This window comes from Mustela lutreola, chromosome 4 (assembly GCF_030435805.1).
Source record: "Mustela lutreola isolate mMusLut2 chromosome 4, mMusLut2.pri, whole genome shotgun sequence".
NCBI classification, from domain to species: Eukaryota; Metazoa; Chordata; class Mammalia; order Carnivora; family Mustelidae; genus Mustela; species Mustela lutreola.
Genome location: NC_081293.1, coordinates 37,341,369 through 37,354,826, shown reverse-complemented (window position 1 = coordinate 37,354,826; position 13,458 = coordinate 37,341,369). Strand labels below are relative to the sequence as shown.

The following is a 13,458-nucleotide window of genomic DNA, read 5'->3' as shown; positions in this document are numbered from 1 at the left end:
CCCACCCCCCCGCTGCTGGGGGGCCCTCTGGCCATGCTCTTGATGCTTTTGTCAGGGTGTGTGTGTGTGTGTATGAGCGTGCAAGAGGCGGGGCAGCTGTGGGTACCCAGAAGTGAACTACTTAGGCTGAGTCAGCTGAACGGGGCCTTGGGTCCGAGTTGCACGGATGCAGAGCTCCAGACCGTACCCCGCGGGAAGCCCCCTGGCATCCAGGACCAGGTGCAGGCAGTCCTTCGGCCGAGCAGAGCCCAGAGAATGGGGTTTACCTTCTGTGCTGCGATGGCCTGGTTCTGCCTGTGAGCCCTTGTTCTGCACCAGAAACCTCCTGCATGCCCACCCTGCTGTGAAGTTCAGGGACCAGTGCCCTGTCCCATCAGCTCAGCCATTGTAGTCCTGGCGAGGGGCACAGAAACAAGACAGACGGACGCTCTTCTCTGAGCCTGAGCCATAACTTCTATGCCAGCATGTACTGGGGAATATGGTCCCAGGGAAACAGGAGGGAAGGAGCGGGGAGCGCATGGACACGCGGGATGCTTTCTGAAAGGAGTCCATCTCACTGGATGTCTTTGGAGAGGTTCTGTAAAACTTTGGTGTCTCCAACAGTCCCTCTGGACTGAGGAAGGGGAATTGACTCTGCCTCCCATGACCCGTTGATCCGAGTTCACCCCTGGGGTGTAAGCTGGTCCCCACTGAATTCTGGGTTGTGCGTGGGGTCGGGACGGATGTGCAGAATGTGGCCTTAATAAGATCCTGCAGCTGAGGGCAAGAGGCATGTGGCCTGCTGAGGGTGTGAGGCCCTGGCCAGGGGCTGGAGGTTCGAAGTGGTGGCAGCCAGTACTGGCCACTCGGTGTCACTGAGGCCAGACACAGAGACGGCGGTCCATGGTGGCATCTAGCTCCACTCCTGGCAGTGCTGGCTTCCATTTTCTCATCCAGCCCTGACCATCACCCTGCCAGGCAGGTGGGGCAAGAAGCTGTCTACCCAGCTGACAGCAGGGGAAGCGAGTCTCTGAGCAGCTCACAGTCTTCCCTGTTGTCCTCTAGCCGATGTGTCTCCTGACGCCGTTCTGGACTCTCACACAGAAGGTCCCAGACCTGAAGCCCAATGAAAGGACCTGGGTGGGTAGGTGCGGGTGGATGGTCACGGGTCGGGGTGTAGACAAGGAGCACTCAAGGAGTGGAGTTGAAGGAGACTGGGTTTTCCCAAGGTCATGTCCCTTATTGGACCATGGAGGGGGAGCAGGAGTGAGCCCTGGAGCAGGGGTAGCTGCAGGACCCCCCTGTAGCCACTTCTTTTTCTGGGGAGCAGCAGCAGACATGCCAGATGGAGCAGAGTGGTGGGGGAGCCCCGGGAAGGGGCAGAAAGATGGAGAGGTCAAAGGCGAAGCCTCCTGGACACTGCAGAGGGTCGTGAGGACTCCGCCTCGGCCAGGCCGGCCCTCCCTACCTGCCCCCATCCCATGCCAGGCACGGCGGTTCCACTCTGCAGGGCAGGAGCAGTGCCCTGCCTCTCTCCTGTCCCCTGCACCCCAGCACCGTGGATCCCCGACTGTCTTTGAAACTTGGGGCCCAGGTGCAGGCAGGACTCCTCCATAGATGCCCCCAGAGAGCAAGTAAAGTAAGTAAAGCCTGCGCGGGCCAGGCAAGCGCTGGGCCGTGGCTGCTGCCCCTACTCTTGGGCCAGGTCTCTCCCGCCTGCACCTGGGACCAGCCCCAGGGCTGCCCCTGCACCCACCTGGGATGTGGAGAATCACTTGGACCTGCCTGTGGGCCGAGTGCATCTATAATTGGAGGGCACTTGCCTTCCGGCCGGGGCCTGAGAGGAGGAAGAGCTGCAAGGAGGCAGAGCAGGGTTGGGAGGTGGGGGTGAGTCGGTCTCCCCCTCCTGGAAATAGGCTGCTGTTTTGTGTGGGCGGGGGGGGGGGGAAGTGCGGGCTCCAGCCTCGGGCCCTAAGGAAGCTGGCGTGGAAGGCTGGCCCACCCAGGCTCCGTCCTCTCCTGAGCTGGGCCTGGCCTCAAGAGGCTTCCCGAGCTCTCCCCACAGTGTCCGTAGCTTCCCGTTGTGTCTGGGTGTAGCCAATGGCAGCCGAGGGGAGCGAGAGGCTCCCTGTACCCCCTGTTCCCATTTTCACCTGGAAGAACTGGTGAAAACTGCCCTGGCCCGGCAGCACCCCCAGCCACGTAAGTCAGGATTGCTGGGTGGTGGGGTGGGCAGGGGGTTTGCGTGAAGCTCTGGGTGCTTCTGGCTCAGGCCACAGGGCTGACCCTGGGGAGGCAGACTCTCCTCCCCGCAGGCAAACACTCTCCAAGGCGCCAGGCTGGGGCTGGAACTCGTGCTGTGTTTTCGCGGGACGTAGGTGTTGCCGGGTGGACCTTGCTTGGAGCCCAGCTGCTTTCAGAGAGGATCGAGAACTCCCGAGAACGGGTGGTTTCTGGCTCTGGACTGCCCACGAGTTCCCTGGTGGTGCTGCTGTCCTGGTCGGGCACCGCACAGGCCTGAGAGCGTCCGTGCAGAGTGGGGCCTGCACGGCCCTGAGGCCCTGAGGCCTCTGGGGTCCTGCGTGTCTAGAACAATCGGCGCTTGTGTGTCCTGGGCAGCCCTGTGGGGGTGCCGAGCAGGCAGGTCTGTGGGAGTTGGCTCCTCCGGGGTGGGGAGGGGAGAGCATGTCTCGCGTACAGCACTTTCCACAGGTGCCCGTTGCATCCTCCCAGCAAGTCTCGGACGTAGCACACCCTGTGCCCATTCCATGGGTAGGGAAAGGAAGGCTCTGAGAGGTTGAGGATCCTGACAGAGCTCCCAGTGGCCAGGCCAAGCTCAGGGTCAGGTCTCCTGGGCTGCCTTTGTGGCCATCCTGGCACTGCCACCATCTAGCTGCGTGATCCGGGCCGGTTACTTCATCCTTCTGTGCCTTGTCCTCATCTGCAGCATGTGGAGAATAATGGGTTTTGTGAGGGTCCTTATGAGGATTAACGAGATGATTCAGTGCTAGCATTGGTGTCATTGACACCAATGGACCTACTCAGTGGACCTACTCAGTCTGGGCTTTGTTTCTTATTATGATAGTGCTTTTGCTGTGACTCCCCTGCCCAAGACAGGAGCCCAGATCCCGGGGGCGCCACTCGGAGGGGCACTTCCTTGAGAAGGGGGCGGGTCGGGGACAATGGACACACAGGAGTATGGCCACTGATGGCAGTTCCTGCTCTGCTGGGAAGGGAGAAGAGGACGCCATGTGCAAGAACAGAGGAGGCCAGGTGGGGTGGCCAGCGGAAATGCCGGGCAGGTAGAGGGCTTGGCAGGGGTGGTCCTCATCCCCACTCAATGGCTGTGGAAATTGAGGTGGGTTAGACTTGGCCAAGGGCAAGGAGCTGGCTGTTGCAGAGTGGGATTCAAACCCAAGGGTGCTCTCTTTGCCCAGTTGGCGCTGCACCTGGAGACCCCTCAGTGCTCATGGCTGGGGTGCGGGCTCTGTTAGGGGCTGAGTGGCCCCCCGGGACCCCTGAGCTCAGGGAGAGAGGAGTACATGTAGGCAGGGAGCATCCCCGGTTGGTCCCTGGGCAGGGGAGATGTTGGCGTGGACCCTACAGCTCCCTGCTGTCTGAGTGGGTTCCAGGCCCTTGCTTCAAAGCCTGCCTTCTCAGGGGACTCGTGGTGGTGGCTGTGGCTCTATCCACAGGCCCAGCCCTGGGCTTCAGACTCTCTAACGTGGCTTTATAAAAAGGGCTGATTTCCAAACTCAGCCTCTTTATAGTAAAGAAAATGAAGTTATTTTAAAAATGACAAAATGAATGTACCATTTAGACAAGTTACCAAATAGCTTACAAATGTGTAGAATGGAAAATGAAAGTCTCCTTCTCCAGGTCCCTTGCGGTAAACTCTGTAACTGGTCTGTGGTGGTGGACGGCCACGTGTTTCTGTGCGTTTATGTAAACTCTTGTTGATGTCATTGAAAAATAGGCAATACAGGATCTCCACACTTGATCTTAGCCAAAAGGCCGAGAAGCGATGGCAATACAGGATCTCATGCAGTTGGGAAGTTCAGTTATGGGGTCCTGAGCCCAGCCTGCTGAAGGAAGGGCTACCACCCCAAGCCAAAGGGATGTGCCTTTCCTGGTAGCTCCTTCCGTGGCTTGCTGGTCTGGTCTGGTCTGGTCTGGATGTGGGTGGGGTGCCCTGGAGGACTGAGACCCCCCGTGAGGCTGAGGATCCTTGGGGGAGGAGCAGGGTGAGGACTCCTGGGCCATGGGCAGGGGGCTGCCTAAGACACATGGATTTGGGCAGCCCCCAAGATGGCTTGCTAAGACACAGATCAAGGACCGGGCCTGCGTTTCTGACTTGGCGGGTCTGGGGCAGGGCCTGAGAATGTGCATTCCAATGTGTGTTGAGGGGTGTGTTCTGTGAGTCTGAAGACGTGTCCCAGGTGGGGCAGCTGAGCCTAGGGACCAAGAGCATTTCAATCCCTCGGGCTTTCCTTGAGCTCTTACTCTCCTTCCAGAAGATTTTTTGAGAATTCTAAGGCACCCTTCAGGTGTTTGGCCTTAGCCTACGTTATTTGGGCGGAGCGCCCTTTTTCGCATGTGAAGCTCGGCTGATGGGCTGTAGGCTGGGAGTCGGATCTCATTGTGTGGACCTTGGAGCGCACTGGCCCTGGGCTGTATCATGACAAAAATAATCATGATTACCGTTTGCTCGCACAGTGGGGAAACTGAGGCCACATTGGCTTAGAAGCTTGCCCCAGTTTGGGTCAGAAAGCAGACCAGGGCTGGAGAAGCAGCAGCAGCGGCGGTGAGCACCGGGAAGCCCACGGAGGGTGTATGGGGAGGCAGCCTCCAGCGCTCTGGAGGTGGGGCCGTGCAGCTGCCTGGAGAGGTGGGAGCCGGGCCGTGTGCCTGCTGGCTGGTGTTCACCAGACACGGGAGCTAGCACAGGAAGGTGCCCGTTTGTCCATTCCTGTCCTCTACGCGGGGTGAGGGTGGGACAAGCCAGTAGCACAGGCCTCTCAGCTGCAGGAGGGAGAGAACTCATGGGGCACCAGCTTTCGAGGCCTCGTGGCCAGTGTGCCTCACTGATCCCCACGTGGCACCTCCCAGGCACAGCTGCCGTGGGCAATGGGAAACTGAGGCCCAAGAGGGCTGTAGACTCTCCTAGGCCTCAGGAAGACTTCCCCTAGAGGCTGTGTTGCAGTGGGAGGTGGGCGCCCTCATCCTCCTGGTCATGCCAGGCCATTGTGAGTGGCCCCAGTTTGGGGGGCCACTGAGCAACCCCAGGCTGCTGACACATATATCTAATAGGCGTTTCAAATTCAGCATGTCGAAAAGCAAGTTCCAGGTCTTTCCCCAGAACCTGCCCTCATGCTCTTCCCCATGCTGGTCAGTTCTCAGGCCCAAGGCCATCCTTCACAGCATCCAGTGTCAACCCTGCTCTCCTCCTCTGCTACCACCTGACTTCAGCAGTCTCTTCCTGGAATATGGCAAAACCCACCAATTGGTTTTCAGATCCCTCCCTCACTTGGTCTGCACATAGCAGAAATAGTGACCTTCACTCTGAGTCAGGTTGTTGTTGTGCTCAGAGTCGCCCTGTGTCCTGTCTCACTCAGAGGAAGAGCACATGGCCCCCTAGTCCCTGGTTGTGCATAGTCTGGTTTGTTTGTCCTCAGCCTGTTCTCTCTACTTCTTCCCTTCAACATACACTCGCCTCAGGACCTTGGCACCTACTATCCCTTTTGCCTAGAATGTTCCTTTTTATTGTAGGATGCTGCATGACTAACACTATCAGTCTATGGTTACCATCAGTCTAATGGTACCTTACCTGAGACTGCCTTGACCACCCCTACATTGCTTCATGTTCTCCTCCATAGTTTCTCTTCCTCTACTGGAATGTAACCCCAGGAAGCAGCGTTCTGTGTGTCTCGGCTCCAGCAGTGAGGCCTGGTATGCACAGAGCAGGTGTTGCAGAAACATTTATCAGACCAGTGGCTGGCGGGCTGCCGAAGAGCCTGTCTGCCCACCCGAGCTGAACTCTATTATCCACCCTTGGGTGGGGTGCCCCTCCTGGCCCTGCTGGGGCTCGCACTGTGCCCCTGCACACACTCAGGATGCAGACTGGGAGGAGGAGGGCCTGTGATACCTTTTTCTTTTTCCCAGGAAACTATGCCCCAGACATCTGTCGTCTTCTCCAGCATACTTGGGCCCAGCTGTAGTGGACAGGTGCAGCCCGGCATGGGGGAGCGAGGAAGTGGGGCCGGCAGCTCAGGGGACCTCGTCTTCCAAGAAGGACGCCTCATCTCTGGATCCCTTGAGGCCTTGATGGAGCACCTGGTCCCCACAGTGGACTATTACCCGGATGTGAGTGTCTAGGCCCTGGAGGTGGGTGGGACTGCTGGGGGGCCACCAAGGTTCTAGGAGAGGTTGCTTCTGGGGTGGGGAGGGAGCCCCAGAGCAGGGGAGGGGCAGGCATCAGGGATCCTCAGCTCTCCTTGCCCCTAGGGGAGAGGAACCTGCAGTGACTTCCCTGTTGAACGTGCACAGCTGGGAGAGGGCTTTGATGGCACAAGGAAGCAGATACAGAAGGGGGTGGCACAGGGATTTGAGCTCTGGACAGGGTCCTCAGGTAGGAAGAGGAGTCTAAGGGGTAAGGCTGGTATCTTGGGATCCTGTTAAGAGTCCGCACAGCATGTGTCCTGTCCTTGAGCTGGGAAGTTTGTTTTGTGCAAGAACTGCCATAGTTCAGAAAGAAGGGAGACAGCCCTGCCATGCCTGGCCAGCATGCAGACCCCAAAGCACATGTGCATGGGTAGGACTGACCTTCAGCAGCAACTCAAATCCTCCCTCTTCATTTCAAGATGTCATCGGTACATTCTTAGAAAGAGTTCTCTTTGTGGCTTCCCTTTTGCCTCAGACAGGGGGCATCTCTTAGCAGCAGTGGTGTTGGGCCTGCTGGCTCCCTTTGGAGGGTCGAGCTGAAAGGCTGCTGCCGCCTCCCTCCTGAGGGCAGAACTGTGCTCACTGGCCTTGGCAAGTCAGACACTGTTGCCTGGGAGGTTGGGGAGGAAGTGTCCCCCCTCCACTCTCCAGCTTGTATCTACTGGTGCTGGAGCCAACTCTGCTTCTAGGTGTTCCTGTCCCACACCCCCAACATGTCGCGCCTCCCACCTCTCTCCAGGGGCTCTGTCCACTCCATCCCACTTGAAAACCCTCCCAGAGCTAGACGGGGGCTGGTATTGGTGGTGCAGACCCGGCAGCTGAGGGCCAGGTGGCAGGGCCAGGAGAGAGGCCTCGAGGCCCTGGAGAAGTCTGGGGCAGGGCATGAACCTCCCAGGGGCTGGCCCCTCCAACCCCAGTTCTGCTGTCACCCAAGCGCTCTGTCCCGGGGTCACAGCCTGCTTCCCAGGAGAATGTGAAGGGGCAGTGGAGCATAAGAGTAGGGCTGGTGAGCCCGGTGGGGCGCCAGCTCATCTGCCGAGTTCCTGGATTTCCCCCAGCCTTCCCTGGCTGCCTCTGCCCCATGTATGTGTGCAGTTGGGGATGCGAGCACACCAGCAGATCTGTGTGCTCCTCAGAAATACAGGGCTCCTCCCTGTGTGCTCTTCTTGCCTTGGCTAAGAACTCCAAGGTGTGATGTTTGGGTGACTATCATCACACGTCTGAGCCATCTGTTTAGGAGGGGGCTGCCGACGAGCTGGGATCCCTCAGCACCCATGTGTCACAGTCTGGGGACAGGACATTCGATATGACGGGGGGAGGTTAGAGGAAACTCTTCTGTTCCCAGGAGAGTTTTCTCCATCAGCCTCTGAAGGCTGCATGAGGGCCTGAGGTTCTGAGTCCTGAGTCTTGTTCCACAAGACCTGTGCTCTCAGCAAACATGGCCCAGCCTGCTTTGGACTGTCATGAAGACCTGCCTCTTTGGGCCCAGAGTGGGGGTGAAGGGTGGTAGGCCCCCCAGCCTGCAGCAACCATGTAGGGGTAGAATCCCCAGGAGAGTTCCAAGGAGCTTCTCTCCTCCCAAGTCCAACCTGTCTGTAGGCCGGGCCGATGTGGAGAGCTCACAGGTGCTGACTGGTGTCAGACAAAATGCTTCAGAAAACCCTGGGCCCTGCTCCCTTTTAGTTCAAATCATGAGAACCCCTCAAAGTGTACTACACGGCCCAGTGACAAGGGCATAGGATGTGGGACAGAGGGGCCTTGGTGTGCCAGGAGGAGATAAGGTCCACAGTTTGGTTAGTGACTGCTTGGAGCAGTCCCCTATTGCTGGGTGCCAGCTCCAAGATGGCCCACCCTTCCCCCGACTGGCCTCCGTCGGGGGCAAGGTCAGTGACAATCTGGAGGATGCACGCTTGGAGCCTGGCCCTGGGAGCACTGTGGACTGGGCTATAGGCTCACACAGATTGGGAGAATCCCACCAACATCCAAGCTTGGGTGTTCTCTCCCATCGTGGGGTAGGATAGAGGGTGGGGGAAAATCTTAGCAGAGCAGGGCTGCTGGGGCTGAGCTTGTCAGGGGAAGCCTCCGGGAAGTGGGATTTGATCTGTGTCTTGCCAGGGTCGGGGTTGCGGGGGCAGGACTTGGGTAGCAGTGAGAGAAAAGGAAGGGCATTCAAGGTGCAGTAAACTACGCAGAAGTTGTGGCTGCAGGCCTGGGAGGTGGCGGGACAGGCTCTGACCATACCTGGGTAGCGGGGGGGTGGGGGTCACACCAGGCCTGACCTAGTCTTCATTCTCTCTCCTTGTCTCTTTTCTTTAGAGGACATACATCTTTACATTTCTGTTGAGCTCCCGGGTCTTCATCCCTCCTCATGACCTGCTGGCCCGTGTGGGGCAGATCTGTCTGGAGCAGAGGCAGCAGCTGGAGACAGGGTCTGAGAAGGTAACGGGTGCTGATGGGGGGGCTACCTATCTCTGTGCCCCCAGCTCCCACTTGGAAGAGAAGCATGTTCGGAGCCAGCTGGCAGGACAGGTCTGGCTGAGCCCAGCAGAGGGCCTTCCCGGTCTGGGCAAGGTTGGCTTGTGTCTGGCCCCCTTGGCATCCCTTGGCACCCCAGGGCATGGCTCACCATGGGGCACAGGGAGCACACAGAGCCAAGCACTCTTCATGGGATGCTGAAAGTAACTGCACCTGCTGGGCACTCCCACCTCTTTCCAGGAAAGGGCCATAGCCAACAGCGTGCCAGGAATCCTGGTCAGCGTCGGGCCTCCCCCAGCTGGTAGAAAAGCCCACTCTGGGTGGGTGTCAGTTGGTAGCACTCTCAGGCCGACTCCTGCTCACAGTGGTTTTCAGTGACTTCAATGGGGCTCTTTGCCCCTGTTGTCTCTTCTGACTGAGGCAGGCTTTGGGTAGCCAGGATAGCTGAGGCATGTGCTTCAGATGAGGCTTTTAGAAGCCCAGTCTGGTGCAGGAGACGGGGTGGTAGGCATGCAGTCCAAGCGCCGGCAGGGCCAAGTCTGGGCCGCAGCAGAGCACATCCTGCCCCCGTTTGCTGCTGACTTTGTCCTCTACCTTCCCTCCACAAGGCCAGGCCTTCTGTCCCTGTGGGTTTGCAGCACAGGCCTCTGAACTGTCTCCTCATTAGAGGAGGCCGTCCCAGGGTGCAAGGAGACAGGCACTGATCACACAGGATTAGGAAAGGCTCCTGGAGAGACAGGTGGAAATAAGGCCAAGTCGGGTGGGCAGGGAGAGGAAATTATAGGCGGAAGGTCAGTGTGGGGACAGTAGGAGCGTGAGAGGAGCCTGGAGTGAGCCTGCCAGCCCTTGTTCGTGGTGACATGCACTGCAGGGCCACTGAGTTCAAGGCTCTAGCTCCTGAGTGTGGGGTGCTGTGGTCATCTGGGGGAAGTGTCCTCAAGGCCTTCTGGATGCCACAAGCACTGGGCTCTGGAGAGGAGGACTGGCTGCAGGGAGTGAGCGGCCAGCTAGGAGAGGCTCTGGAGGGCATGAGACACCACTGCGAGGGAACCAGCTGGGTATGTGGCCAGGATCAGGCAGGCTGGAGGCAGCTCAGCAGGGGTGGGGCAGATGTTGGCAAAAAGATGTGGGGATGAGTTGCTACAGGGCTGCAAGAACCATCCAGGTTGGGCAAGTACAGGCAGGCAGGGAGCTGGTCAGTGCTGAGGAGGAACCATGGTGGGCACAGAAGGGATGTGGGCACATGTGGTCATTTCAGTGGGACAGTGTGGGGCTGGGCACTGAGGACCGGCTGGGACAGCCCCACGCCTTTGGGACACCCACCTCAGGCCTTACATGTGTGGACCGAGGGCAACAGCAGGGGGCCCGCCCATCTTTACTGACCTGTAGTCAGGAGAGGGATGCCTCTGAGTGTCTACGCCCCTTCCTAGCTTCAGATGTGCTTCAGATGAAGCTTTTAACTGAGGGGGACAGGCGAGAGACTCTCATTTTTAATAATTTTACTCGGTTCTCGTTGTTGTTTTAAATAGGCAACTTCTAATTACAGCAAAGGAAACTAGTTTACCATGTCGTGGTGAAAGGACAAATTTTTTTGAAAATGGATTTAAGTGAAAGAGAGCTGAACTAAGGGGAATATGAAACATAGCAGTTATAAGAAAACCATAGGTGGACAGGGTGGGGGATGCCCTGCCTAACCTCACCCCAATACGGGGGAGGGCAGGTCCTGCAGGCGGTAATTGGGGGTGGGGGAGATGGGGAGGTTTCTATCACTTGTCATCTTCTTGCCTGCTCTGGGGGGTGACTTCACTCTATGCCCTGCTGCCCCAGGCCAAGCTGAAGTCCTTCTCAGCCAAGATTGTACAGCTGTTAAAGGAGTGGACAGAGGCTTTCCCCTATGACTTCCAGGATGAGAAGGCCATGGCCGAACTGAAGGCCATCACCCACCGGGTCACACAGTGTGATGAGGTGAGGTCTTCCTTGGACTCTGGCAGATCTTCTTGGGTATATGATTGGGGGAGGGGGTTTACACTCACAGAAGGGTGGGTCTTCAGGGACAGCTCTGTATGTGGTCTTCTGTGCTGTCACTGTTCCAAGATGACTGCTGGGTGGCTCTATTTGTGTCCGTCCTCACAAGACGTTCTGGTGAGTGCAGTGAGAACCTAATAAGAGGTTCTAAGAGCCTGTCTGCATTTCTGGCCCCCAGCTCACTCCTGGCCTTCTGTGGAGACAGGAAACCTGGGAGGTGCTCTCTGTGCTCGGCAGCTTCTGTCTGGCTGGAGGGCTTGGAAAGCCCAGGGAGACCTCTGGGCAGGGCCAGGGCTGCTCCCGCCCAGGGACTGAAGGTTCCTAGTCCTAGAGGAAGCTCTTCCAGATGCTCTCTTCCCTGCTGTGCCCCCCTCACCCCTCTGCTGTGGGAAGGCTGAAAGTAGTAGCTCAGGTGGACGCCCCTGGGAAAGCCATGGCTTTCAGACCCAGAGGCCCACCCCACAGGCTAGCCGGCTGAGTCACCCTCCAGGATAAGAGGAGCTCATGCTGTATTTCATTCTGTCCTGAAAGGCCTAAAGGCCCTGCCCAAATGGCAGGTTTGAGTAGGACGTGGGTTCAAAGTTAGGCATATCAGGGTGCCTGGTGGCTCAGCAGGTTAAGCATCAGTCTTTGGCTCAGGTCATGTGGGATGGAGCCTCACATCGGGTTCCCTGCCCAGTGGGAAGCCTGCTTCTCCCTATCCCACTCCCTGTTCTCTCTCTCACTCTGTCTCTGTCAAATCAATGGATAAAATCTTTTAAAAATCTTAAAAAAAGTTAGGTGTATCCTTAGAGAGGAGATGGGTTCCTTGGGAGAGATGGTGGTCTTTCCAGCCCACACCAGCACCTTCACTGTCCCCTCCCCCCACAGGAGAATGGCACAGTGAAGAAGGCCATTGCCCAAATGACACAGAGCCTGCTGCTGTCCCTGGCTGCCCGAAACCAGCTTCAGGAGCTGCGGGAGAAGCTCCGTTCACCAGCCATGGACAAAGGGTCTGTCCTCAAGGCTAAGCCGCCAGCCACTCAGAAGGACATCCTGGGCGTGTGCTGTGACCCTCTGGTGCTGGCCCAGCAGCTGACTCACATTGAGCTGGTCAGTGCTGCAGTGGGGCCCTGCCTGGGGTTGGGTGTATTCACCAATGCTCACTCAAGGCCACTGGACCTCCCAGCCCCAGCATCTTTTTGAACACAGTGCTGCAGGGCCTCCTCTGCTGGTCAGACTGGGGTGTTGCGTGAAGTTTACTTGCTAGGTCCAACCACTGCTTCTGGGTCCCTAGGATCCCAGCAGCCCTGTACAGGGGCTCCAAGATGGAGGACCAGCCCAGGAGGTTAAGGGATTGTTGGGGGAGAGCCAGTTCCCCCCCCACCCCCGTCCCCTCATCTTGCCTATGCTATGGGCTGGGAAGGTACCCTGCACCTTTCAGCCACTGCCCCAAGGCTTCTGCCTCACTCACATGAAGCCCTGTTTCCTCCCCTCTCAGGGCAGTGTCTTTCAGACCCCCATGTGTTTGGGGGGTACATTTGGTGGGGGAGGGGCAGGCAGGGCCTACTTACTGGCTGGGTGCCGTGATCAAGGGGGGGTCATGGCACACACCTGCAAGGTCCTGACTGCTACTCTAAACGTGGCTTATACCTTGACTGTGGGGCCTGCCCAAGAATAACAGACTTTTCACTCTCCTGTGCTGTCTCCTTGCCCATCCTAGGAGAGGGTCAGCAGTATTCACCCTGAGGACCTGATGCAGATTGTCAGCCACATGGACTCTCGGGACAAGCACAGGGTGAGGGGCTGCTGTGGGTTCTGGGGTGGCCTTAGGGTGGGCCTGGTACTTGTATATACCCCATGCAGGGAAGGGCAATCTCACAACCAAGTGGATATGGGTCTGGCCTGGTGCCTGCCCCAAGGGGTCAGCAGACAGCAATGCAGGGTGATACACACTAGAAGGGGGCCAGTGCTCCCAGGAGCCTGAGGAGGGGGGCATCCTGGGAAACCAGATCTGTCCAGTTGTCCACACCCCACCGTCACCTTCTGTCTCTTTTGGCCATGGCTCCTGCTCATTTCTGGGGGGTAGGAGTGGGGCAGTACCTGTTGGCAGGGTGCTCAGGCTCCCTGTGACCTGCTGTGTTCCTCCAGTGCCGAGGGGACCTGACCAAGACCTATAGCCTGGAGGCCTATGACAACTGGTTCAACTGCCTTAGCATGCTAGTGGCCACCGAGGTGTGCCGGGTAAGCGCTGCATGGCCCCTGTGGGTGGGGTGGCACTGTTACTTCTCCGAACCCACGGGGCTGCCTGAGACTCTGACTTCTGTATCCCTCAGATAATGAAAGTGGAGACAGAAGCCTCCATTGCCAGGCCCACCAACATCCCTGTTACCCCATCCCCAAACCCCCCCACCCCCGGCCAATCTCATAGTGATTGTGAGACCATCCATGGAGTGCACCAGCATGGTCTTCGAGTTCATCTGGGGCTCCCCTATCCTCTCAAACTGCTCTCCTGCCCCTCTGCCCAACATCGAAAATGCCACAGCTGCATTCCTACCT

At 58.1% G+C, this 13,458-nt stretch overlaps 1 protein-coding gene across 2 annotated transcripts in view; it reads left to right on the top strand.

The window, feature by feature from the left end:
• RASGEF1A (RasGEF domain family member 1A) overlaps positions 1 to 13,458 on the top strand; it is a 35,719-nt gene that overhangs the window by 13,627 nt on the left and 8,634 nt on the right. For both annotated transcript variants that reach the window (XM_059169542.1, XM_059169541.1), the window contains exons 2-7: positions 6,142 to 6,342; positions 8,737 to 8,859; positions 10,723 to 10,860; positions 11,791 to 12,012; positions 12,623 to 12,697; positions 13,051 to 13,143. In XM_059169542.1, the coding sequence (XP_059025525.1) occupies positions 6,142 to 6,342; positions 8,737 to 8,859; positions 10,723 to 10,860; positions 11,791 to 12,012; positions 12,623 to 12,697; positions 13,051 to 13,143 (852 nt within the window). The remainder of the gene's footprint in view (positions 1 to 6,141; positions 6,343 to 8,736; positions 8,860 to 10,722; positions 10,861 to 11,790; positions 12,013 to 12,622; positions 12,698 to 13,050; positions 13,144 to 13,458) is intronic.